At 40.2% G+C, this 26,975-nt stretch overlaps 2 protein-coding genes, 1 long non-coding RNA gene and 1 other non-coding gene across 5 annotated transcripts; 3 read left to right on the forward strand and 1 right to left on the reverse strand.

The window, feature by feature from the left end:
* Positions 1–257: 257 nt before the first annotated feature.
* On the forward strand, positions 258–11,519 carry LOC145454002 (uncharacterized). Of its 2 annotated transcripts, none has more exons than XR_013920010.1 (7): positions 258–717; positions 1,241–1,368; positions 5,765–5,881; positions 6,187–6,586; positions 7,906–8,022; positions 8,484–8,590; positions 11,285–11,519. It is a non-coding gene; the product is annotated as an uncharacterized LOC145454002 (long non-coding RNA). The 2 variants fall into 2 exon arrangements; XR_013920009.1 differs by having other exon boundaries at positions 6,480–6,586.
* A 393-nt stretch (positions 11,520–11,912) lies between these two features.
* On the forward strand, positions 11,913–17,885 carry LOC145454115 (monocarboxylate transporter 3-like). The gene is made up of 4 exons (XM_080332137.1): positions 11,913–12,279; positions 12,344–12,484; positions 12,539–13,149; positions 17,226–17,885. The coding sequence occupies exons 1-4, from the start codon at positions 12,096–12,098 to the stop codon at positions 17,505–17,507; spliced, it is 1,218 nt and encodes a 405-aa protein (XP_080188263.1). The 5' UTR covers positions 11,913–12,095; the 3' UTR covers positions 17,508–17,885.
* Positions 17,886–23,083: 5,198 nt separating this feature from the next.
* On the forward strand, positions 23,084–24,360 carry LOC145453558 (uncharacterized). The gene has a single exon (XM_080331522.1). The coding sequence runs from the start codon at positions 23,125–23,127 to the stop codon at positions 24,223–24,225; it is 1,101 nt and encodes a 366-aa protein (XP_080187648.1). The 5' UTR covers positions 23,084–23,124; the 3' UTR covers positions 24,226–24,360.
* A 1,001-nt stretch (positions 24,361–25,361) lies between these two features.
* On the reverse strand, positions 25,362–25,444 carry Trnal-cag (transfer RNA leucine (anticodon CAG)). Its single transcript has one exon. It is a non-coding gene; the product is annotated as a tRNA-Leu (tRNA).
* Between the last annotated feature and the right edge of the window lie 1,531 nt (positions 25,445–26,975).

The raw sequence follows: 26,975 nt of genomic DNA on the forward strand, positions 1-26,975 counted from the left end.
GTACAAAATATATCGGGCCTATTCAGCACAGCATTAGTGTATAACCACAATATAATGCAGGCTAAGGGTATTTAGAGCTGGGAATACTAGAAGGAGTTAAATTTCAGCCACAAACTTATATGAGCAGTACGAAATATGGGCGTAGCAAGAATTCAAATTAGAATGGAACACCAGGTAACGTCACGGAACAATCATTGAATTGGGCGAAAGAGGGACTAAATTGGGCAAAGTTTCCTGGTTATTTTCATATCTTCATATCTATATTGATGTGTTATTCACTATTTGGTAGCTTTATGAATTGCACACTAAGCCTAACCGACAATTCGCATACAGCTTTCGGATCGTATCAATGGTTCGATCTATGAAGATAAATCTAGTACTGCAAGACTTTTTGAAGCTTATTATGATGCAATCTGCAGCTTCACAGCTATCAAATCCATATTTCCGATAAATCAATTATAGTATACATACAAATATTCCGGAGATCCTTAACTTCAATATAGTTATTACATCAGTGAGTCAATTGTCACATCATAATGGAATATACAAACCGTCGTCACCAGAACAGCTGCTGCTATGTTTGGCTACAGCTATGTAAAATGTTTCGTTATATGCCGTATTTCCGCGCTTAAGAGACCAGACTGGCTATCGACTGACCGTATTAGTCGTCGTGAATCTGTGAAGAAAGCCTCTTTCGAGATTGAAAATATCTGGATGGTGAGTTACATTTCGTATCTGTACTATTGTAGTAAAGAACATTTGTTCCGTTGCGTTTCCAGTACAGATCCGATTCAGACTGTTACTCAGTGTCGCAGCTGTACTGAACAGAATTATATGTAGCAAGTTGGAATTTTAAACGTACCGGTAGTGACGATACATTGAATTCACATAAATTGTTGTATCACCAGTACCGATACCAATCTCCAAGACACAGTAGCTCAATGTCTCTAATGGAGATACTGTAGACAGGTCCAGCATAAACTATGATTATAAACTACGGTAATTTGGGTTTGAGCGACATCGTTTGTAAGTGCATTGAAAAAAAAATCGACTCGATTGTCGTTATATTGATTACCAAAGCACATCACGACCTGTTTAAGTGCAAAGGGTAGCCTAGTACTGACTGTGCAGAGCTATGTTTATAGGCCTATCACCCTGTCATTATCACTGAGCTATATACACATTATATATTATGTTATGTTATGGTAGGAAGGTAAACATATTATCTATTCTACTTCAGACTTGCATGGGCAAAGATCGCAAATTTGGGGCTCTTGGAGAATGAAATTATTGATTTCTCCTCATGAGAAAACAAGTGTAACATACAAACAGCAAAGGGCTGAAGCATATGAAGCAATGGTATCTGAGGTGAGCAATGGACATTTGATGAAAGCTTTCGATCCCCGTAAATTGGGGCCAGTAAATGTTAATGATATTATGACATGGGTGAAAATATGACGATGCTATATTGCTATCACTATGAATATGAGAGACTTGACTAGGAACAGGCTTACCTCATTGAACATATTTTGCAGTGGCCAACTCAGACTATCTGTTAAGAGTATGTGACCCATCAACCAGACTACTTCTTTTGAAACTACTTCTCTGAGTTCTGTTCATATATTTATTTTAATTTGAAGCAGCTTGACATGGATTTGACGTAGCCACTTCTATATGCTTGTCATTGAGTAGAAATTGACATCTATGGCTTGAGTAGCAATGCGCACTACTGCGGTCAACTCGGTGTGCAACAATGCACGGATTAGCTGGGTCTTCAATGTTTTGACCAATATGAAGAGGCAAACATAGCCTTGCCAAAGTTTATCAAACTATCCTTTCGATCAATATAAACAAATCATAATATATGCACTTCTTGACTCATGATATGACATACACACGATCTGTGCATATTAGGGTTGTCCAAAATTTGGAAAATTTCACAAATGCTGCGTATCAATGGCTCATTCTGTAGATTATTGGTAAAAAACATTGATGAGCCTGCACGAAGATCACAGAAAAGTCGTTAAGATTTGTCGCAAAGCGTTTGAAAGTAGCCGGTGGAGAGTGGGCGTGGAATTGATGATATGGGCGGGCAATCACAAACCACTAATCTTGATTGGTTTTATTAATAAGCTCCTCATTGGCTGAGAGAGTGATGATTGCTGGTAAAGATTACTTTCCGCTCTTTTGTGTTGGTTTGTAGCCATTTCTGTTGGTGGCACTGCAGATGTGCTCAATCGACATTGTTAATGTTGCCATTGAGAGTCAATAGTACAACATCGTAGGCTATCCCCATAAGTTATTTCCTACCTGCAGACTATGAATAACTGTGTTGCTAGGTATTGTACAGGTGTTCTCCCCAATTAGGATATAAATAATCTAGATTCACGCATCTTGCTACCTTCGAGCCTTCCAAAACTTAGTGACAATGAGTGAAACTAAAACATTTCTTATGAGCAGTCAACATCTTAGTACTACTTACTATGGCTAGTCGATGTCTCCCCCTTAAAACGAATGGATATTACACTTTTTATTCAAGATTTATTAAAGGCAAAAAACACTATTTACAAAAGACTTCTTTATACAAGTACATTGCTGGCTCAGTGTTGCATTGTCAGGCACAAGTTGCAGATTACAGGCCTTTGATAAGAGTAGACTTCCTGCTGTCTCCAAATTTCTTCCTATGTTGTTCCACAGCTTGAAGCAGACTGTCTCTTTGCTGTTCATTGTCAGTCAAGATTGCAGCATAGTCGGTGCTTAGCTTTACACCTCTCTCTGCGGCATCATTGACAACTTTGACAGAACTAACGTAGGACTTCATTTTGGTGAATGAATCTGAAAAGTGCCAATCATCAACCGGTTGACTCAGCCAATCCCCAGAGCATTCAAAAACTTCAAATATGTACCACGACTGGGGCCCAATAAGATCAGACAAAGTGGTATCCTTGTTGATCTGTATATTTGTATTCAATGACGGTGGGCCCCTTCTGAAACTTGAAGTTCGCTCTACTTGGAGAAGCGCCTTTGCCATATTTTCCCGGGTTTCCTTACTTTCACTCGGCGAAAACAAGGCGTATACAACGGTTTCCTCCACAATATACCAGTCATGCTTTGAAAAGCTTTTGTGAAGCAGCTGTGGAAACTTGTTCATCATGTACCTTGTAACTCAACATGTCCTGGATGAATCTCAAGTCATTACCGGCTGCAGCACGACCGATGCTGGAATCAACCCAGGCAGGGATATAAAAGAGAACTAAAAATAAATTGAATCGGCGCAGTAGTTCTACTTCTTCCGATTTGTAATGTAACTGGTCGGCCCACATAAACATTTTCTGAGCATACAGAATTGTGCCCATCCATCTCGCATGGTGTGTTGCGCCAGGTTTGTGATGATGTATATCTTCACCTGCACCGAGAAGAGCAAGAGCATTAGTTACACATTGCCTATAGTCATTCCGTGTGAAAAAATCTTTTCTGTTCAGCAGTGTCTTGAAATGATCAACTATCATTACTGCTCGTTCTTCAAAACATTGAGGAATAGTCAGAGTCTTGAATTGCAGTTTTTTGTCAAGACTGTTCCAGTTCCTCTTAAGGTAGGCAAACCATGTGTTCTGTGGTCCAGTTGTGGCCTTTCCAAATAAACATTTCCAAACGTCTTTTACTACCAGCTCGTACACATGATGCCGACAGGCATGGTAGAATACCTTCTTTTCTAGAAGGTCTTCAAGCATCTTCGCGGCACCTTTCTTCCAACCGCTGTTGCTTGCTGTGGTGTCAAAAACCAAAGCTGTAACAGCATCTTGTATATCCCACTTTTCAATTATGTTGAATGTGGTTTCGGCTTGAGTCTGACCTGTAGCATTTTGCATCTTCTGAATGCCCAGTAGTTTTCCTTCTGAGTATTGAGGATGACAAGATAGAACAATTGACAGAGCTTCATATTGATTTCCTAATCTATCCTCTGTGAGCTTTCCATCCCAATGAATGGCAACATGCTGCAGTTTATTTAATGCAAATTTTTCTGAAATGTCCTGGGAGATTTCCAAACGATTTGTCTCCCTGGCTCTTTTCGTTGAAGATCTAGACAGAGAAAACATTGCTATATCTCCTCCACAAGCCTTAATAAATGCTCCCATCAGCATCGTTGCCTCATTGTCAGTTATTTTCAATCGATCCAGAGCTTGGGACACATGGATATTTTTCATAATATTTTTAGGTGCCATCAGTTTAATGGATTGAGTCGAGGTGCCAAGACCAAGATCAGTATCGTAGTTAGAACTTGAACTCAAACTGTCACCCTCTTTTGAAGATGACGAAGATGCTAAAACAACATAGTCATCACTTGAGTCGTGTGTAATGTTTTCAACAGTTCGATCCGCAATGGATGCTGTTTTCTTTTTGAGGTCTTTAGCCAAAATCTTGTCTCTTCCCAACATTATTGACTTGCGAGATTGCCGTTGATCTTCATAGAATGAAATGTCTTCAAGCTTTCTTTCATGCGATAAATATATGTCATTTTCTATTATTTCTATGGCATCTCTGCTTCCAATATCCCACAGTTTGTCCAAATATTCCGTAAATTTTTTCCTCTTACCCTTGGGATCACTTTCCCGTTTCGAACACTTCTTCAGATCACGCCATCTTTCGTGCAGTTTTAGTAGTAATTGCACCGCATGTGCTTTCTGTATTGTCGCAATTCTCGCCATTTTCCACACTGTCATTACATCATCCACCACCACATTACATAGCTCGTGAGTAGGTGTTGACTGACGGCAATGTTCTTTCAGATGCAGCAAGTAACTCATTACTTCTCGTGAAGTAGGTAATCCCGAGCCACAGATGCGATCGCAAGCATATCCGACCAAGTAATGCTCAGATTTAGATCTTGTTGTCCGCTGCGGCAAATCTGCAATTTTCCGCCGTTTTGCCTCTGCCATGACTGCAATATTGTTGCATAAACTACTGCTACGACTGAAACTTTCAAAGAACATGCATTAGGTTACTATAACGTGCTTGAACAGAATCACAGCCGTTACTAACAGACTCTACCTCATCAAAACGGAAACTACTGCTACAATTATAACATTCAAAAGAACACGTGTTACATTACCACTACTGACTCAACAACCCACAACGCCTTTGTACAGGATCACAGCCGTTATTCCCAGACTCGAACTCAGCAAAACAAACTCCTTCATAACAAAGCGGAACACCCGAATCAGAGGCAGCCGACGCCGTCATCATTGAAGCATAGCCGATCACCCAATCAAGATCCGTTGTTTCGTGATTGCCCGCCCTTTCGCAATTTTGCCGTCAGTAACCCGCCCACTCGTCGGCAAAGACTTTCAAACGCTTTGCGACAAATCTTAACGACCTTACTGAGAGCTTTTCGCGAGCCCATTCATGTTTTTTTATCAATAATCTACAGAATGAGCCATTGATACGCAGCATTTGTGAAATTTTCCAAATTTTGGACAACCCTAGTGCATATGCACAAATCTGCGTTTTGTTAGATTCAAGGACTGATTGCTATTAGTAGCAGACTCTTACTCTGTGAATGTGAAATCAAATATGTTGTTGGTGAGTAATATACTATGCGTAGGATAGTTACAAAATTGTACTTTAACTCGCTTATTTACAAGCATAAAGCAAGTCAAGGCTACAACATCAGTACACATTTCGGATGTCGTGGGCCTTTCGAATCCAATCCAAATGTTCAACTAAACGTTTACCGTATGCCTCATGGTTATTTTTTCAATTTTAGGATGCTGCTATACAAGCTAATATCATGGAATTTCAACCAAATCGACGTCACATTTAACGGTAGAAGCGTATGCTGCGAAACAGTAAAGGATCGTTATCAAACAGCTTATATTCCAAGGTATTCATTATCATTCAGCTAATTTGCAAATTTCCATGTATAGGCTAAGGCAGTGGTTCCCAACGTGGGCGATATCGCCCCCCAGGGGGCGATTTGGCAGTCTAGGGGAGCGAAAATGACGAAGGGGGCGACAGGGGGGCGAAAATGGACAAAGGGAGCGACGGGGGGCGAAAATAGGAAGGGGCGATAGGGGGGCGATGACGCGTCAAAACGGCTGACCTTTTTTTTTTAGTCAACCCACGGAAATTTAGTTACAAAAGTGTGTCTAATTAGACATCGAGCCGAAAATTTGACCTTTTTTTTAGTCAACCCGCCGGTGATTACAGTTTGTATGCCCAATTTTCGGTACACGAAATTTTGGGGGCGATGATCGGTGTTGACCTTGAAAAGGGGGCGATGGGTCGAAAAAGGTTGGGAACCACTGGGCTAAGGCAAGTCAAGGTTTCCTAATCAGATCTGTATCTGCGGTCGCTTTGAATCCATTCTGAAAGTCAATATTGCCCAACTAGAAAACGTTTCGTGTTTTGGATTAATACCAAGTAGTCAAATTTAAATCAAGTCCATGCATCTCTTTCTCTGATTATTTTTTAAATTTTAGGATGCTGCTTAAAGACTGCATGCTCCAAGAGCAAGATTATATCACTGGAACTAACCGAGTTTAGGAGTATGCTGCGACAACTGAAAGACTCGTTATCAAGCCAGCAGGTATGACAACTTTGTTAACGACACCTGATGTCAACTTTCGTAGTCGCATATATGAAGTAAACCAAAGCAGAGATGGTCAAAGTTACTAGCGTTGCTACTCAAGTCTATGTAGAAATACCCCGTCAATTTATACTCGATTACAAGTAGATGCAACAGTTCCCAATACAAGTCAAAACTACGTCAAGTGGAAGTAGAATACGAAATGTCGGAAAAATAGTCAAGTATGGTAAGTAGTTTTTCGGAAGTTTGTACTTTGAAAATTGCAATATGAATCTTCGCGACTAATATAGAATTACTAATGGCATATGACACTACTAACAGGAACAATCTTCAAAAATATATTCAGTTTTTCCTGGTACAGGTGGTGTTGCTAGACTTGGACAACTAGATATTCTAGTTGTCTAATTATACTAATTGAAGCTATTCTAATTTGTGAAATGTTTCTATGCTCTAATTCTAATTCTAATCGAATTTATGAAATCTTTCTATGGTCTACGGTAATTTTAATTCTAATCTAATGTCTGGGTTTCCTGAAAAGGCTACAGGAGAACTGTAGAATGCGAAACGAGCCAAGCTTGCGGTGCAGTAGGGGTGTTCAAAAATGACTTTTTATTCTCAAATTCTACTCGCTACTTGATAAAATTGTTAGGTTACCTTATTGAAGCTTGCACACTAAATTTGGTTTGATTCCAACCAGCAGCCGCATTGCTACTGGAGAAGAAAGTTTTTTTAATTTATTATATTAAAATGAGTCAAAATTTTCTGTTCACCCATGAAATTGTTGTCTATAAACGATGCCCACCAAATTTGCCACAATTCAAACCAGCCGGAGCGGAGTTACTGATGTCGAAAAATTTGGATTTGAATAAAATATTATTTACGGTGGGCACAACTGTAATAACTGATTAAAGAATCGGTCACCGTAAAAATACTATTATATTAAAATCCAATATTATTCAACGGCAATAACTCCGCTTCCACTAGTTGGAATTGAGCCAAATCGGTTGAGCAATGTTTCTATAGAAAACCTAACAATTTAATGGGGTGAACAGAAAATTTCAAATCTTCTTTTATTCATTTTCATATAATAAATAAAAAAACTTTCTTCTCCTGTAGCAATGCGGCTACCAGTTGGAATCGAACCAAATTTGGCGTGCAGGCTTAAATTAGGTAACCTTACAATTTTAGCAAGTAGCCAGTACGATTTGAGAAAAAAATCCATTTTTGAAGACCCCCAGCGCACATATCAGATGAGTTTAGAATCCAATCCAAATTGTCAACTAAACGTTTATACCTCATGGTTATTATTTCAATTTTAGGATGCTACTATACAAGATCATGTCAGGGCATTTCAACCAAGTCGACGTCGCATTGAACCATAAAACCGTATGCTGCGAAACAGTGATGGATCGTTATCAAACAGCACAAATTGCAAGGTAATCATTAGCATCCAGCTAATTTGCTAATTTCCATGTATAAGGCAAGTCAAGGTTAGTGTAAGTGTAATGGTTATGCGTCCGGCTTCTCGAGCGGTAGGTCGTGGGTTCGATCCCCGGCCGGGTCATACCAAAGACTCGAAAAATGGTATCCGCAGCTATCCTGCTAGGCGCTCAGCAATCACGGATAGCATGGAGGAGAAAAACAAACGGGGGCGCAGACTAGATGACCTCATGGGGCCGTATCGCAACTCCGTCGCCAAAGCATCTCGATGGTGCAGGCGAGAAAGAATATCATCTCTCTCTCTCTCTAATCAGACCTGTATCTGCGGTCGCTTTGAATCCATTCTGAATGTCAATATTGCCCAACTAGAAAACGTTTCGTGTTTTGCATTAATACCAAGTAGTCAAATTTAAATCAAGTCCATGCATCTCTTTCTCTGATTTTCTTCTAATTTTAGGATGCTGCTTAAAGACTGCATGCTGCAAGAGCAAGATTATATCATAGGAACTAACCGAGTTTAGAAGTTTGCTGCGAAAACTGAAAGACTCGTTATCAAGCCAGCAGGTATGACAACTTTGGTAATGACTAGGGCAATTTTTTTTACCTAAAACATGGAATATTTTGACCAAAAAAATCTAAATTTTGACCTTTTTTGACTTAAAAACTGAAAGTTGACCAAATTTTGACCTCACGTATGCAAATAAGGTGTTTTCGCATATAATGTTAAAATTGTACTACTTATCTTCATTTCTGGTTGGAACTGTCTGTCCTTACAAAGTAGATTGGCCTGAAAAAACGTTTTTGGCTCAAAAACTGACAGATTTTTACATGAAAAACTAGTATTTTAACGAAATCTGGCCCTATGAAGAATTCCAGTAGTTACATTGCGTATTCTGGTGGAAATAATTAAAATTTGTTGTAGTACAACGAAAGATCCTTTCCTACATTCTCGGGTAGAAAGTGTCTGTCCTTACTACGTAGCTTGCCAAGAACGGAGAAAGAACGTTCAACAGCAGCATTTGTTGGCTGACAACACTCAAGTTTTGTGCACAGTGCTGGTGACAAACTGTGTTGCTTCATTCTGACAATGTTGTCTATATCACAATTTTTAAGCTTGCGCTTCTTGATATAAGAACCATGCAATGTCCAAGCATTCTTGCTTCAGCTAGGATATTGTGGTACGTTGACCATAAAACCATGTCCATATTTGTTTCATTTGTCCCTTTATGATTCACAATGAGCAGACGATGGTCCGTTTACAACGGTAGGCCTATAAAGTAGGCTACAAGCTGTAAAATATCAAATGATAAGTTCACCGACAGCGCAAAATCTACGATACAAACGAAATGCAGAGGTCAAAAAATGTTTGACTTTGTAAACAATTTTGACAAATTTTGTAAACAATTTTGACAAATTTTGACCTAACGCTACAATTTTGACCTAATTTTGACTTTTTTGACATGTCAAAAAAAATTGCCCTAGTAATGACACCTGATGTCAACTTTCGTAGTCGCATCTATGAGGTAAACCAAAGCAGAGATGGTCAAAGTTACCAGCGTTGCTACTCAAGTCGATGTAAACATGCCAACTTCAATTTATACTCGATTACAAGTAGATGCAGCAGTTCCCAATACAAGTCAAAACTACGCCAAGTGGAAGTAGAATACGAAATGTTGGAAAAATAGTCAAGTATGGTACGCAGATTTTCAGAGGATTCTACCTTGAAAATTGCGATATGAATCTTCGCGACTAATATAAAATTACTAATGGCATGTGACACTACTAACAGAAAGAATCTTCAAAAATGTATTCAGTTATTTCTGATATAGGCGGTGTTGCTAGTATTCTAGTTGTCTAATTATCCTAATTGAAGCTATTCTAATTTGTGAAATGTTTCTATGCTCTAATTCCAATTCTAATCGAATGTGTGAAATCTTTCTATGATCTAATTTTAAGTCTAATCTAATGTCTGGTTTTCCTGGAAATGCTACAGGAGAACTGTATAGTGCGAAACAAGCCAAGCTTGCTGTACAGTAGGGGTGTTAAAAATGAATCTTTATCCTCAAATTCTTCTGGCTACTTGGTAAAATTGTTGGATTACGGAATTGAAGCCTAAACACCAAATTTGGTTCAATTCCAACCAGTAGCCGCATTGCTACAGGAGAAGAAAGTTATTTTATTTATTATTTAAAAATTAGTAAAGAAATTCAAAATTTTCTGTTCACCAATGAAATTGTAAGGTTGTCTATAGAAACGATGCCCACCAAATTTGCCTCAAATCAAACCAGCCGAAGCGGAGTTATTGATTTCGAAAAATTTGGATTTGAATAAAATAGTATTTACGGTGGGCACAACAGTCATAAATGATTAAAGAATCGTTCACCGTAAATACTATTTTATTCAAATCCAAAATTTTGTGACGGCAATAACTCCGCTTCCACTGGTTGGAATTGAGCCAAATCGGTTGAGCATTGTTGCTATAGACAACCTAACAATTTAATGGGGTGAACAGAAAATTTTAAATCTTTTTTCGTTCATTTTCATATAATAAATAAAAAACTTTCTTCTCCTGTAGCAATGCGGCTACTGGTTGGAATCAAACCAAATTTGGTGTGCAGGCTTCAATTAGGTAACCTAACGATTTTATCAAGTAACCAGTAGATTTGAAAGAAAAAGTCATTTTTGAACACCCTACTGTACAGTAGACATTTGCTATTCTCATGCTCATAAGATGAACTATGATTTGATGATAACGGAATTTGATTCAACTTTTGGCGATTTTGGTAATTCTAATTCTAATCTAATTTGAAAAAAACTGTTAGGTAGAATTATAATTTTAATCTAATTTCCAACTGTGTAGCTCAAATTTTAATTCTACTCTAATTCGAAAAAAAAACTTGTAGTTGTAATATAATTCCAATCCAATTTGGAAAAAGGGAACGTTTTCTAGTTGTCCAAGTCTGCCTGTTACATGCGGCTTGCATGAAAACTATCCATCAATTTCCATCTTGTCGATGCCTAATTGCCCACACATACAGTGATCGTGTGTGAACATGTTTCCTATAGCGGTAACTTCACCCTATCGGACCACAGTCTGTGCTGCAATTCCTTAGCAAGTGTAACATCTGATTTTTTGTAAGTACTTTGTGAAAATATATATACTTTGTAATGGCTTCTATTTTTGTGGTCTTTCATTAAGTTATGCATGTTAGCATATGTGCCTGTTATTTGGGTTGTGAATATGCATTTTGATTTCAGGATGATGCCACAAGTTCTTGCTGAAGATAGTGACTCAGCCTTCGCCGTACAAGAGTGTTTTTCGGAAACCTGGAGGAGGCGACTTCCCAATACTAAATGGGAAATGTTCTTCGAGTAGTATTTTCAGTGAATTTTTTCTCCGTCGCTGGGATCTCTGTTTTTGTTATTTCACGAAATATGTTTCCATTTTATGTTATTATGGTTCAATTGATATCGAATATATGCAATCAAGAAAGTTTATTTGCAATAGCGTTCCATTTGGAAGAAGATGCAGGATTTCAAGTGGGGTGTATATATTGAAATTCCGCCCCAATCAATTCTAATGGCTAGGGTGAGATATCCGATATACACCGCAAGGAATGGGGTGGATTCTGGTCATTCACACCGGCAGGGTTACGTAAGTTCTGTTTTCGTGTACCACCTTTTGGGGTGAGTATAACCACTCTTTTCGCTAAGAGTGCATTCGCTCCGATGTATCGCACACTGATTACGCGTGCCGAGTAGCAGTGTAACCGCATCGTTCTTACAGTCGACTCAATGAAGCATAACCGGAAAATACCGCATCATGTCAGAGACTTATTTGCTTTACTCACATCTTTACGAGGTATTTTGGTTCTGCGAAAGTAAATACGTCATAATTTGCTGAGTTGCGCTACTGTCAATAGGATTTCGCAATGTCACTGGTCACCCGAAGTGTCGACATACTGGTGAAGCCTAGAGTTATGTCATGCCTAATTATTTATGTCAATACAGTTGTAGCACAGCGCCGCATATGAAGTGAAACGCAGTGCAGCACGCCGTTGTTGTCAAGATGGGAGATACAAGGTTTATGAACTTCTTGACTGTTATGGCAGCGTTCTGTATGAATGGCATTGAGCTAGGTCCTATCAAAAGCTTCGGGCCTTTTTTCATACAGTTTCAGAATGACTTAAACGCATCGGCCTCCCAGTCATCACTTGTGTCTTCTTTACTTTTCGGATCATATTTCATGGCAGGTATAGCGAGCCTGCGTATAATCAATGACGAGACATTGGATAAGAAATCCCATCTTTACCACAGGCCCAGTCGCCAGCTTGCTCACCGCACGCCTTGGATTCAGAAGAACCTTTTTCGTAGGTGCTATGGCAGCAGCCACCGGAGCCATCATATGCAGCTTTGCGCGGAATATTATCGCAGTTCAAGTGCTCACTGTTTTGATAGGTTAGTTATAGCCTGTTATGGTGTCGCGCCTATGATAGACACCGTCTCTTTTAGGTGGAGGTTGCGGCCTTGGCAGTGTGCCGAAGTTCGCAGTGATTGGGAGACGATTCAGCAAAAAAAGATCTCTTGCTAACAATGTCGTTACCATGGGTAGCGCCTTGGTGACGATACCTCTGCCAATTCTGATCCAGTATTGGAACATTCAATACACGTGGAGGGGTTCCATCCTTATACTAGGAGCTATATTTCTCAATATTATTCCTTTTGGAATGTTACTGACCGTGGATATAGATACTCAAGAAAGTGAGAAAACTCAGCTTTTCAACACGGAATTATTCAAGAGTTGGAAGTTTATCTGCTATGTAATCTCCTGCGGATGTAACTTATCAGCCATGACAGCTATATCAATATATCTGGTGCGTTTTGGCCAAAGCAAAGGCTTCGGCGACTACACAGCAGCGACCATGGCTTCCTTCACTTCCGCTCCGAATTTGATTATAAGGCCTATTTCCGGATACCTAACATCACTGACGCACATTGGACCTGTACCTATCGTACGGCCTTACGTCTTTGCTGCCATCGGCGTGATTCAAGCACTTGTGATGATAGGGATGACATTTTCGAACAGCTTAGAGGCGGTGATTGCGCTTTGTTTGGCGTATTCGGTGAGTGTACTGTACAATAAATAAGCAAATGCGGTTTTACTTTGTGTGCGCGGACAAATATTGTTATAATGAACAAAGTTATGTAACCTAAGAATAAGGTACGCATCGTATAATGTGTACATAACAACTAATTTGAGTACATATGTCAACGCCCGGTACATTGATGCCAGGTAATGGAATGACCAATTGACCATATAGCTATTTGAAAGAATGCGATCCGCGGTGTGCAAACACGAAATAACTGCGTAAACGGGACGAGATTCGAAACCACTGCTATGAAGAGGCGTTTGACAGTTAAATCTAGACCAGAGGTCTCAAACTCAAATGTGCTCGCGGGCCAATTTCCTACTTTTTATGGCTCCGCGGGCCGCAGCACCAATGATAGGAGAATTCAATGTATTTCCAAGTAGGCCTTATTTGACGGGACCTTGCAGACCGACATTCCACACGTCTCGTAAAAATGTGAATTACTATTGTGAATTCACGCCTGGCACGAAAAAGATAACATTTTTAGATATGTAAATAAAATTGTTGCTGTAGCCTACTTGGCATAGTTTGTCAAAATAATTAATTGTAGAGAACAAACATGCGGACATCGTAAAAGCTGTCGCGTTATAATTTTGCAGCTAGCGGACATTTGACGTGCCGCAATTATAGGTAGAATTTTAGAATTTTACAAAGATTGATCTGATACCGAGCATTGGAGCAGTACAGCCAAAACCGAGTTTCGGGTATACTCCTGATAAATAGGCTATTGGTCACATCATTACCAAAGTCAAATTAAATCAGCGTTGTTACCTTCGAATATTTGAACGGATCAATAAAAACTTGAATCTACTGATTACTGTGCCATAGCAATAGAAGTGTTCAATCGCCGAAGAATCCATTTATGATACAGCTGTGAATTATAGGTTACGACTACTATACACTCGCCGCATTTAATTTGCGATAATAACATGGATAAAGATACCCAAGATGACACAGGATGTAACCAACTATACATCAAGAGGGCAACATAATGCCAATTGTTGCCATACCGACCTGCTTAGATATCTAAAAACCTACGAAACTTAAGCTACGACCTTTTGATATTTTACTATTTTCCATACCAGTTTGATTGTTTGTTGCGTCCGTGGTTGTACCTAGTCACGGCGTTCCGCGTCACAAAGGTCCTTCTCTGATTGTACCTTTTGACGCGACTTAGCTAGAGTCATTTTTATTTTATCACCCATTAAGTCCGGGTGATTCTACAAAAGGTCGCGCCCAAGTCCAAATCACAATTTTCAGTAAAAACCATCAACGGGCCATGTTTAACCATAATAAACAAGTGATGTCACTTAATAGTTAACCTTCTACTGCGTCGTAACTTTTGAAAGTTATGTAGTAGTGAAGTTGGATGAGTAGTTTCAGGCTTCTGGAGTAGTTTTAAAGCGAATTTTAAGTTCTCAAATTAAAAAAAATGATAGTTAAATATTGTCGAATACTTCGAAATCCAAAATGCCGCGGGCCGCGTGTTTGAGACCTCTGATCTAGACAATACCAGTACTTCATTCTTAGCAACCCTTTGCAGTGGTGTCGACATCGGCTGATGTAGTGTGGAATCTATAAGTAGACAATAGACATTCGGGCATTATCTTTGGCCAGTTCCTACAGTGTGAAGGCGAAGCAATCGCGTTGAAAACTGAATTTGTCGAAGGCTTAACGAATTCGCGGCCGCCGAATGTTCTCTCACAATGAATTCAATGTCGTTGTAAATATAATCTTCTCCATCCTAGTTTTACCGTGTCATCGGTGGAATAGATTAGAAATGCCGATCGTATCGGCCATGCATTCATATCTCGGATGGCGTAATTATCGACACGATGGTCGCTTTGAGCGATTATTTGTACTATTTGAAGCGTCCTTGCTGGTACCTAGTATCTATACCAATAAAGCAGTGGTTCTTAAGCTTTACTTACCTGCGGGCCATACGCTAATCCCCGCTAAGCCCACGGTGAACCTCAAATTTTCGCTGAATCATGAAATAAAAATCTACCACAATTCTCATCTAACTACACGTGTAATACATTACTATATATTACTGGTGAACAACAGAAACTGCGCATCAACAGAGTATTAAAATGACAAAACCACACATGTATTATTTACGCAGAAGGAGAACATTATAATGAATAATCATCTCAAATCAGTGTGTCATCTGCAGCTCCCTTTCAGATACCAGTTCAGAAATGCGATCCTTCGGAAATTGTCTTCGTATTGTTCGTGCGAAACGCTACAGCTTAATACTAATGCTTCATTGCAAATGATCTTATATATATTGCAGATACAATATGCATTTCAGAGGGACTGGTTTTCGATTTCGTACCTCACCCTCCCCTGAGTGCGCCACCCCACTGCACACGTCGCACCGCCATAACAGACCCATTCCGACTACAGAGCGGGCCCGATTACCTATGCAATCAATGATGACATAGACCGGCGTATCATCATAAATAGTGTATGAGTTTAGTATAAGTCGTGACCTCCGGGCAACCCCTAAGACTGCCTGAGGGAACACCTTAGAGTTCCACGGTACACCGGTTCAAAACCAGCGCAATAAAGACACTCATGTATCTATATATTGGCGCCATGTGCATATGTGGCCAATGCATAGTCATTGTTGGTACTCCACGAGAAGTAACGCGTTACATTTCCACTCAAGTACAAGTATACCTATTCTCAAGACAGGTCTAAGCATCTTCTCGACGAACTGCATTCAGTAACCGTCCCATAGCGGCTAGTTCGGCCAGTCTGTAGGAGAATTTCACTCACAGCCGTGATGTAATCATATCTCAAAGATACCCTCCACTTTATACCTGGTTTTTCCTAAACTCGTATTAGTTGCAAGATATAACCGGTTGAGTAAGCAGTGCAAGTAGGCAAAACGTACATGAGTACTAAAAAAAAAAACTAATTCAATACTGACCAACTCTGGGCTTACGGAACAACAGGGTTTGTTGTTGTTTGTGGTATTCATGGTATTTGTCGACTACTATGGTCATATACACCAGGCCGATATTCCTTATTTTTGATTCCGTATCTGCCGACTTGTAGCACGGCCGACGTCTAGGCTTTTTGGAAGACACCGCTCACGCGGATGAGATGGCGAGGAGGAGCCTGGATAAACCTTCCACACTTGGGTAGGAATTCTGGAGTCGAACTCGGTCGGACTCGAACCTGCAACCCATTGGTGGTGTTGCAGTGGATGAAAAATTTGAAAATTTTCTGTTCACCCCATGAAAGTGTTAGGCTGTCTATAGAAACGATCCTCACCAAATTTGGTTTAATTCCAACCAGTGGAAGCGGAGTTATTGCCGTCGAAAATTTTGATTTGAATAAAATAGTATTTACGGTGAGCACAACTATAATAAATAAACAAAGAATCGGTCACCGTAAATACTATTATATTCAAATCCAAATTTTTCGACGGCAATAACCGCTTCCACTGGTTGGAATTGAACCAAATTTGGTGAGCGTCGTTTTTATAGACACTTTCATGGGATGAACAGAAAATTTTCACATTTTTTAATATTTATTTTTATATAATAAATAGAAACTTTCTTCTCCTGTAGCAAAGCGGTTACTGGCAGGAATTGAACCAAATTTTGTGTGTAGGCTTAAATTAGGTAACCTAACAATTTTATGAAGTAGCCAGTACGATTTGAGAAAAAAGTCATTTTTGAAGAGCCCTACTATATATATGTATATATAAAATGTTTCTAACACTATGCATAATGTGCATAAATTTTCTCACGTATTAGCAGTTATGAAAGAACGTCGACCGAATAGCGTATCTGAAACAACCGTTGGGATGCTTTAGTCATTCTCTATGTCACAGATGCCCGTAACTACGAGCATACTGACATTAAAAATACAGTCATGTCAATGTTTGAGTCTTGCTGGGTCGCGAGATGAAATGAAACTGTGAATGGTTTAATATAGGAACGACCCCGTCTATTCCATCTACTATAGATGCATAAAGATTCATAATCAAACAGTACGTAGCAGATGTGATTTGTGATGAAATTCGTTTTTAGGTATGCGTCGGATGTCGCGGCGCCCTGACCGTTACCATGGCAGCGGACTTCTTCGGAAGAGACGCCTTGGTCACCTCGCTAGGAATGCGCGCGTTGTCGCAAGGCTTATTCAGTGTGATGGTTCCACCTCTGCTCGGGATTATTGTAGACGCCACTGACTCCTACAACCCACCCTTTTACGGCAGTGCAATATTGTCGTTAACTGCCGCGGTGTTGACGGTGGTGGTTCACTGTGCCACTTCTAAACCCTGTAATGATGCATCCGTAGAAATACCTGCATGAAAGCTCACTATTCCAGAAACATATCAACACTGTGTCACTAGGCGTTTCGTGTTCCTGTAACAGAAATGCCGATTCAGTATACAAAAGTCGTGTCTACCTCATCTCATATCGGTGTCTAATATGCACTTTTGCAGACATATGCTTCACGCTTCTGATCAGTATGTCACACACTCCAGCCTTAATACTCTGTCAATGACAATCCATGCTTGCCTCGTATATAGGCTATATCCGAATGTCCTTGTCAGTCAATCAATTCCGTATCAGATTATTTCGCTCTCCTATTTCTTATTGCATTACCGCTGTCCATAGCGAGATTTCTAGGCGTGAATATTGCTACAGGTACTGATATTATAAATTATATTTCACCATTTTAAAACATATGTTGTGGCTTAATGGATAACACACCATCGTCAGGACATGATGTGGAATTCTTGGTGTTTGTCGACTACTATGGTAATTTACACCAGGCCAATTTTCTCCATTTTTATTCCGTAGCTGCAGAATCGTAGCACTGGCCACTTTTAAGCTTTTTATAAGAAGCACATACGCGGATGAGATGGTGAGGAGAAGCCTAGATATACCTCCAACACTTAGAAAGGAATTCTTGAGTCTACCTCGGTCGGACTCGAACCCGCAACCCATTGGCAGTGTCTTAAAAAGCCTAGAACTGAGAGTGGGGCGAGCTCAAAGTCGGCAGCAACGATCCCGTCATGAGGGATATGCTAAGGAGGGAGAGATTGCATTGTGGAAAAGAGAGAATGCAAGACAAGTCCCCGAAGAAAAACATATCCGTGACGAGGTGCACAAAGCCTTAAGGGTTGTAAGTGCCCCTATTGCACAACGAATCATCATACCTGATATATTTCTTTTCACTTGGACGTGGATTATTATTATTATCATATACAATTATAGCATTTACCTTCTGTAATTCCCTTGTTTTCATTTTCAACAATCTCTACCTCTAAAACCCTATAGCTCTTGCCAATTACGATGATTCCGTAATCTGTTGATCTATAATTGCATAGGAATACAAAATAAAATACTGAAATTTCATCAGTATACTTCAATCTCGCCAGTTTCGGGTTACTCCCCGGATTGTGTGTGTATTACCAGTTTACTATGAATGAAGGTATAATAATAAGAGCAATAATAAATATGCCTTCACTGTGACATGTGACATGACCCACGATTGACTACAAACGTATGCGGGTTCACCAGAAGTTAGAATAGGCTATAGGCCGATTAGTTCTCATGGATTTTTCCAACGCTCCGAAATTTCCTTTTTTGGCCTTTGACATTTTTTCTTGGTGCTGAATTGCTATTTTACAATATTATGCCTTCTGTCCATTACGTACGCAATCATTGACTGCTTTCCTGTTTTTCTTGCGCCATTATTGACCGTGGTACAAAAGACAAGCAGGTGATACGCGCCAAATTTTTCTTTTGGTAAACAACAACAACCCAACTCATATGACACGTGATATTATGCTCTACTACAGTGTTTCCCAAACTTTTTTAAGCTACCGCTCCGCTGGACAACGAATAAAGTGCCAGCGCCCCCCGACACTCCCTCACCATGCCCAAATCATAAAACGAAAGTGGTTCTGCATTTATTACAGCTAATAATGAGAAGGATGAAGCTGATGTATTATTATCATCATCCTCGCCAAATTGGGTTTGAGTTTTGATAGGAACAATCTCATTCTAAAATCTCTAGTGTTCACTTCATGTAGGTCTACTGTCAAGTCGGTTTCTGCTGCGTAAGTCAGAAACATTGTCACGGCACTGAAAGCACCAAAATGAGCGGGGAAGGGCAACGACGAAAAAGTCAACTCGACTCCAGTAAGAGTATTACTATTTGATTCAATTGTGTATCCGGAACGATTGATTGGAGATATTGAAATTTGGGTTGAACCCAAAATTGTTCTGCACTACAATGTAATCAGCTCCTCAATCACTTCATGCTCGGAAACTTCACAGAATGCAGTGATTATCCGGTGAGGAATTTCGCATTGGAAAATATCCTGGAATCAAATCACGTTACCCTCGTGTAATTTTGTGAGATGATTGATTCATGTTTCGAAATCACAATTGGGTATTCGAGCTGGACCGGTAGTTCATGCAAGCTTGGGAATTGGAACAGTTTACCTCGCAAAATTTCGGTGCTTATCGCTGTATCCGGACAATGCCATTCTCACCTTCATCGGATTTCATCATTACCAAGAACGGATATATTCTACTCATAAGTTTTGGAAAATATGCCCGTCAAGTAGGAGCGATATCATTTCTCGCAACCAGAATGCCGTGTCGAAGGCCACGGTTGTAGCACTGTGGAAAATCCACGACCGTTTGAAACAGAGAATAAAATCACACAAGACAGGTTCTCTTATAAAGCCATCACACCTTGCAGTCTGAGCAATACCTACTCAAACATGTTCGTAGTTCTCACTGCACACAACGAACCACGAATTTCACGGATACTGCCGACTGCTAAATTAGTTGATAGATGGGCAGGATCAACATTAACAAGTAACAATGGACTTTTCCGGTACAGCTGAATAAATAGACGGACGACCTTAATTGCCCTTACTGAATCAATTCTGCATTTTTACTGCAAATTTACCTGTTTTATTAATCAATCGTTTCAACACCATACGCAGCGATTGCCATCTAAACCTAAACCGCCCCCATTTGCTCTCAGCACCCCCTTTACCTCCCATTTTTATAGCCAGTGCCCTTAACCGCTCCATTTATGGCCAGCGCGCCCTTCACGCTCGTGTATGCCCCCAGGGGCGCTGGCGCCCACTTAAAGAACCCCTACAATACTGGGGGATCAATACCTGTAGCTGAGTCCTATCAATCGACGACTGGAGACTAGTCTTATCGTATGTCATCTCCAGTGATTTTGCTTTCAATGATTCAATGCCCTGATTGAAATAAAAGCCATCGAGATACAGCGCTTTTACAACACCTGATCAATTAGAAACAGGATAGTTGTCGATTCGATCAGTTTAATAAACCGTTACTGTGAGCCATAAGATTACCGAAAAAGATCACATTTCATTTTTCGAAAGGTGGGGGTTCGATGAATGCTTTATGGTGTTCGGTGATCGCAGACGGTTGAGGGCACTGATGGGCTCCGTGATGTGAAGTATAAGTACATCAGTAACCGCTCTGTATTGTCTGTATATCTTTATACTGAACGGACTGTTGACAAGTTTGCTCATTTTCGAACTATTTATCCCTTCGAGCTCTGTCCGATTTATACAGTACTGTCGTATTTGCTGCTCAATTTTCTATATAAAGATGCTGGACCAGTGGTTCCCGACGTGAGCGATATCGCCCCCGCCCCCACCCCCTCCCCAATGGATGATTTTGAAAAACATTGGGGCGAAAATAACGAAGGGCGATTGGTGGCGATAGGAGGGCGGAACGGTAGAACGATAATATTTACCTATTTAACTAATCGCCACGAAATGCACGTGAAAAACGGGTTGTTCTGGATCTGCCTCGAGAGTTGACTGAAAAAGAAGGTAAGCCTCCATCGATTATACGTGGAGCCGGGTCTATCGGGAGTCATGTCTAAATAATGACCTGCGATTCACCTGCGATCAGAGTTTAGTTCTATAAAATTTCCCGTCTATATGTCCTCATTTTTTGTTCCGAAAATATGTGGGGGGGGCAAAAATTTGCATCGAGCTTGACATGGGAGCGATGAGTCGGAAAAGATTTAGAATGACTGTGCTAGACTTCATTCGTGACTTGGATATATTTAACAATGCATGGTTGCAAAAACAAAAATGTGTCATTTGATAAGTTGTGGAAGTGCACTGCGGGACAAAATTACTACCTCAAACCGTACATGCGCAGCCAGCGAAACAATCGCGTGTTACGATATTTGCTCGATTCCTCTATTAGTGTGCGTTGATTATCCCAAATCTAGATCAACGGTGTTAAAGATTGTTGATGAAAAGACCAAATAGGGTAATGGAGCTAAAGCTGATGCCTCCCGATATCTTGTAAATGGAACGTACGTACTATTCATATTGTATATTCATCATCATAGCCATAGCATAGTGACTTCAACTAGTGATAATAGCCTACCATCGTTCGGATTAAGTATGTGTTGCTGCATTCAATTCGTAATTAGAGAGGTCGTGCTCACCTTCGGCGGCACGGGTAGGCTACTCCATCACATTCTAAAGATAATTCTATGCCAGTGGTTCCCAACCTTTTTATCCTAATTCCCCACTTCCGATTTATTCCGAGCTTTCATTCCCCACCTAAAATCTCGATATCCATATCTACCCTATAAAGTACTATACCTCCAGTAAAATTTTGTAAGACTTTGCTTAGTAAATAGTAGGTGCTATTGGCGATTGTTAAGATCCCCGGAATTGATCAGCTCACAATAAAATTAACGCAGCGGTGAACTGGTAACCATAAACTCACCTCCGTAAATATATGTATCTACTCCGGCGCGCAGCCAACAGAAAAATAGGAGGGGTTTAAAAATTTTCCAAATGTTGCGGGGTAGCATCAATTTACATACGTAAATGCCGAATAATACATGGGTCAGATAAATTTCCTGATGCTGACGAACTCATGCGTGCGATATATATATAAGCCACCGTAAACTACACTTTCGCACAATAATAAAAGAACTTAAAATAACATAAAAATGTAATTTCATTTGTAACGAGTCCGGGTGTGCTATCAATTAGCGAGTCCACGATCTCCCTTGAATACATGTTCATTGTTCAGCAGTATGAGCTCTTATTACAACAAATCTGAATTTTTCTATCACTATGTTTCGTGACCGATGATGGTGTACGAATGAATAAAAACATTTCTGGAGATCGCGTGTTGCTATCCAGGCGATTCTCGCTAATTGAAGGCACTGATAACATGAATCGCTGAATTGCAAATGAGCTATAAAATATTCGGTCGGCATTTCAAAACGACATTTAATAAAGGAGAATATTACTGTAAAGATTTTTTCAAAAGTGAGTCTATTCCCCACCAGAAATCCCGAAATTCCCCACCAGTGGGGAATTCCCCACCGTTTGGGAAGCACTGTTCTATGCAGTGAGTTATCGTAGCGCGAAATGAAATAACAACACCACCGTCTGTTCAAAAAAAAGTTTAGTAAAGCTTGAAAGATCACGCGCGAGCAGCCTATATCGCTGCTGTCATCAATCGGATCAACGACAACAGAGATACATGCGAACACAGCGCCGCGCGTCTAATCTATAGTCATATAGTCATTCGGCCGCCATCTTACATATCAAAGAATACAGTTGAATATGGTCATGATCATGCACCGGCTGGACATAAAACAAGGAGAGTCACTTATTACACTACACCGCGATATCATCATTAACCAAATACATCAAATAAACTTGATTAATTGCATCAGGGATTATACCCCATCAAACATGATAGCCGAACTACACAAATCTAAGAAATCAAACATTTTTATCGCTCCACCGATGATATTATGTGGTAATTAAGCATGGACGTCGAACTAATTACCTCACAAGACCCTTTGAGGATATCATCTTCAGATATGAATGGCATGAAAGGATGCATTTTCCGAAGTGCAGGGAATATATAAATGACGGTGGAGAATCTCAAGGTTATGTTATTCACGGGGAGACTTAGAGCGAGCAACTTCAACTTGGCGAAAATGATTTCTTACAGAAATGCGCTTCAGCCGTTTTGGGAAAGTCAGGAGATCGGGGATCAGCGAAGGAGAATGCTTTTTGGGTTTCGCCCGTTCGGCGTTACTGCTTCAAAAATTTCCGAAGAACCGACTTACATCGAAAACGGGAAGGTTGTGTCTTTGGCGCTTGATTTGGGAGAGCCAAGACCGGAAGAAAACCTCCGCTACAGCATCGACTCGATACCAAACGGGGGAAAGGACACAGAGTCAAAGAATAAAGAATACGACACAAAAAATGAGGAGTTATCGACATACGACTTGTCGCCTTGTATGTCCAATACGCGTGACTCAGGTATGATCAGTGAAAATGAGATACTGAATTCGTCGGCAGCAACAAACCATGAGAATCTTCGTCAATGCACGGATTCTGATAATGGGAAAGATTCGGAGAAGCAGAGTGATGATTCAAGACCATTTACACCAGAAACTTCAGTGTTTGAAAGTGAGTCAGACAACAGACGGTCAGATGCCAAAGATATAGAGACTCAAAGTGACTGGTCATTCCATACAAATTTCGGCTCTGGGTCATATTTCGGACAGATAAATCCCAAGCTTTATGGTTCTGCTTCAAACAGGATAATTCCATCGACTGGAAATCACATGGGATTACACCACAGTCGTGAGAATATGTTCTATCAAAACTATCCGCATAATTACGTTTTGATGCCCGTGCCCGCTTATCCATTGCAATGTTATCCACCGGCTGTGTTGCCAGTTCCATGGACCTTGCCGGTTCCAAATTATGGACACGATATTTCGGTAGTTCGTCCTCCGAAAGGTGTTACAAAATTGAAGCGGCACCGGACTGTGTTTACTAAGACGCAGCTTGACCGCCTGGAGAAAGAATTTCAAAGGCAACATCACGTTGTCGGCGTCGATCGGTCGAAGATTGCTCGCGAGTTGAATCTATCCGAGGTTGTCGTGAAAGTTTGGTTTCAAAACAGAAGGATAAAGTGGAGGAAAGATAACGCGAATGCGAAAAAATCTAGTTAAATATTCCAGACTTGCCGGATTCTGATAATGTAATATTCGCTCCAATTACTAGTCAACGTGACAAAGGAATTGGGGCCATAAACAATCTGTGCTCGAATACGTTGCATGGATTTGTTGCGTAGGGTATATTAATATGACCGTTGTTATTCGTTTATTATGCTTGTTGTGTGTATGACTTAACAATATTTGCGTCCATCAAGAAACAAAAGAAAAAAATTTTCTGAGGTACGTATTTATATGTCTGTCAAAATTTGAAGTGGTCTATCGTAATTGAATTGCAGGAATATATACCAATTACCAACATAGAACCAGATTATAATTGATGAGAACCAAGCACACGCGAAATTATTTGATTAGGAACTATTCGCCTTCTGGGTGATCAAGGGATAAGTCGTGATAGGACAGTCCGATTTAGTCTATATATCCGTCCGAAATTGCTTGCATATACGTACTTATGACACCGAAAACTTCTAACTAGTATAAGGTGTTAGGTGAGTATCCGCAGTGTACATATTACAGATGCGCTAACTTTAGGTTTTCGAAATAGTTTTCAACACAATCGCGCTACAATAATGTTTTAAGCTAACTTGCGAACGAATCAACGCATTTTAAAATGAATTAATTTCGTTGCAACCAAAATACCCTATACCAAGGTCTGTTCTCAATCACCTAACAAAATATTTCGTCACTTATTTCACGTTAGAATTGGCAGTGACACTACATGGATACGTTTCAATCCACCCATGATTGATCAGCGTGTGTCGATCCTTTGTCGTTTCAAATATTCGTAATTCCTTATATGGTATCCGAAAACATTGTTTGAAATGCTTATATCTCTTTTGCATGCTTCGATTCATTTGGCATCAAAGTTCATAAATTCACGAATTGCAATATTCAGAAATCATTCACTTTCTAGCGAACGCAAATGACAAATTGCAATTCGGCCAATCGACACTCATGTGGTGCAGTGGGCTGTGTAAACAAAATATTATCCAGGCTAAACCTAGGAAGTTGGTATTGACTTCAAAATTAGTTGTAATACAAGTAACCTCCAGCTTATTGCTAAGATGGAACGGAGCTAAACCTCGAACAGGTGCGTAGATATTCTAGAGTCAATCACGGCCAGCTGTAAAAGGTGACAGGAGTGGGATTCGAACCCACGCCTCCGATAGAGACTGCGACCTGAACGCAGCGCCTTAGACCGCTCGGCCATCCTGCCATAAAACTCCCGCCCGACTTGATGTAATCAAAAAATCCTTTGAAAGTAGAACCTTGGGTCGCAACCTCTATTTTAATCAATGGCCTATATTTTCCGCAGGTCGCAAAGTCACAGAATCTTGTTGTTGTTTTTATTGTATGTGGGGCTAATGGTGATGAACTTCTATGGTCTAGCACTCTCGTGCAGTGATTCTTACCCTTTTCTCTCCAGCGCCCCTTTTCAAAAATTGCCCAGGTCGAGATAATAATCAAGATATTTATAATAGTCATCGGGTGCGGGCTCATACCATCTGATTCGAGCCCGAACTACACATCCCGAAGTCACCTCTGCGCTGAGCAATACACGTTAGTTAATTGTATTGGATTTTCTTTTACTACAGTGACTAGTAAATCACATTGAATTTAGTACTGCACTCAGTTATTACCTTTAACATCAATGCATTACAAACAAAGCAACTCATATTATATAACATTTCGAGGATTTAATTTGGTAGCTCTCAAATAGTACACGTATACTTAGTTAATCATTTTGGAGAAAAAGCTTCAGAGCATCCTTATCGTACAAAGGACTGTCACTCTCAAAAGTAGTACAGTGTCTCTTCCATGCGATGCTGCATACAATACCTTGTTCGAAAGATTTTGTCGAAAATAACCCGGACTTGCGTGACGGGAGTGTTTCAACGGGTAATCGTCGATCTGAACGTACACGCAATTTTACATGAATTATAATAAACCACTGAATTAATAGAAACAGTTGCAAACATCTGCGGTATATAATCGCGCATCGCGCCCAGGACGATGAAAAATTTTGAGATTTGAGATATTTTGTCGACTGTTAATTTGCAATGAGAACTCACTCAGTGATATATAAAACTTTTCTTCTATTCATTTAATCATTAATCATATGTCCCTACAATACATTATCTACCGCGACGACCTTTTTCTTAAGCGCCCCATACCGCCCCCTGAGCTAAGCGCCCCCATATCGGTCTTTGAGCGATTTCGCGCCCTTCAGCATCCAAATCGCCCCTTGGGGGCGCTGGAGCCCTGGTTTAGAACCACTGATCTAGTGCGCCAACCAGACCTGTTCGAACTTGACCATCTGCTAGCATCAGATAAGTCGGGTGCCTAACACGAATTCAGTAGCAGGTGAAATTGTGTATGGACTCTATGATACGGTCCACATAGTAGGCCTAGTGTGAATATGGTTCCACGTAACTACATTTTCTGGATAGCTTCTAATGGAAGCGTATATTGGGGACACTAGCATGCAGACAGTGCTCAAATGCATATCTTCATCCACCATGCACAGGAGGCACGGACCTTAATCATGACACTTTATCCGACAAATATGAGAATTCAATTAATAATGGTCACGTTTCAGCCTCTGTATAATCGAAGAGTCACTGCGTGAAGGGTTGATCGGTGCCAACAGAATCTAGCATGGATTCCCGGACATCAGAGTGCTACTCTTGTATAGTCCAAACCAGTGCAACCTTGCAATTATAGCCACTCGCAGGGTTAAATGGTCA

The sequence above is a fragment of the Botryllus schlosseri genome, chromosome 13, assembly GCF_051294905.1.
Source record: "Botryllus schlosseri isolate E-star chromosome 13, Bs_hap1, whole genome shotgun sequence".
In the NCBI taxonomy this organism is placed as follows: Eukaryota; Metazoa; Chordata; class Ascidiacea; order Stolidobranchia; family Styelidae; genus Botryllus; species Botryllus schlosseri.

Excerpts from the sequence above, each read along its gene's own strand:
- LOC145454115 (XM_080332137.1), top strand. The coding sequence starts at position 12,096 with ATGGGAGATACAAGGTTTATGAACTTCTTGACTGTTATGGCAGCGTTC. Across the intron at positions 12,280-12,343 it reads CGGATCATATTTCATGGCAG|GCCCAGTCGCCAGCTTGCTC; the intron begins GTATAGCGAGCC and ends TCTTTACCACAG. Across the intron at positions 12,485-12,538 it reads AGTGCTCACTGTTTTGATAG|GTGGAGGTTGCGGCCTTGGC; the intron begins GTTAGTTATAGC and ends CGTCTCTTTTAG.
- LOC145453558 (XM_080331522.1), top strand. The coding sequence starts at position 23,125 with ATGACGGTGGAGAATCTCAAGGTTATGTTATTCACGGGGAGACTTAGA.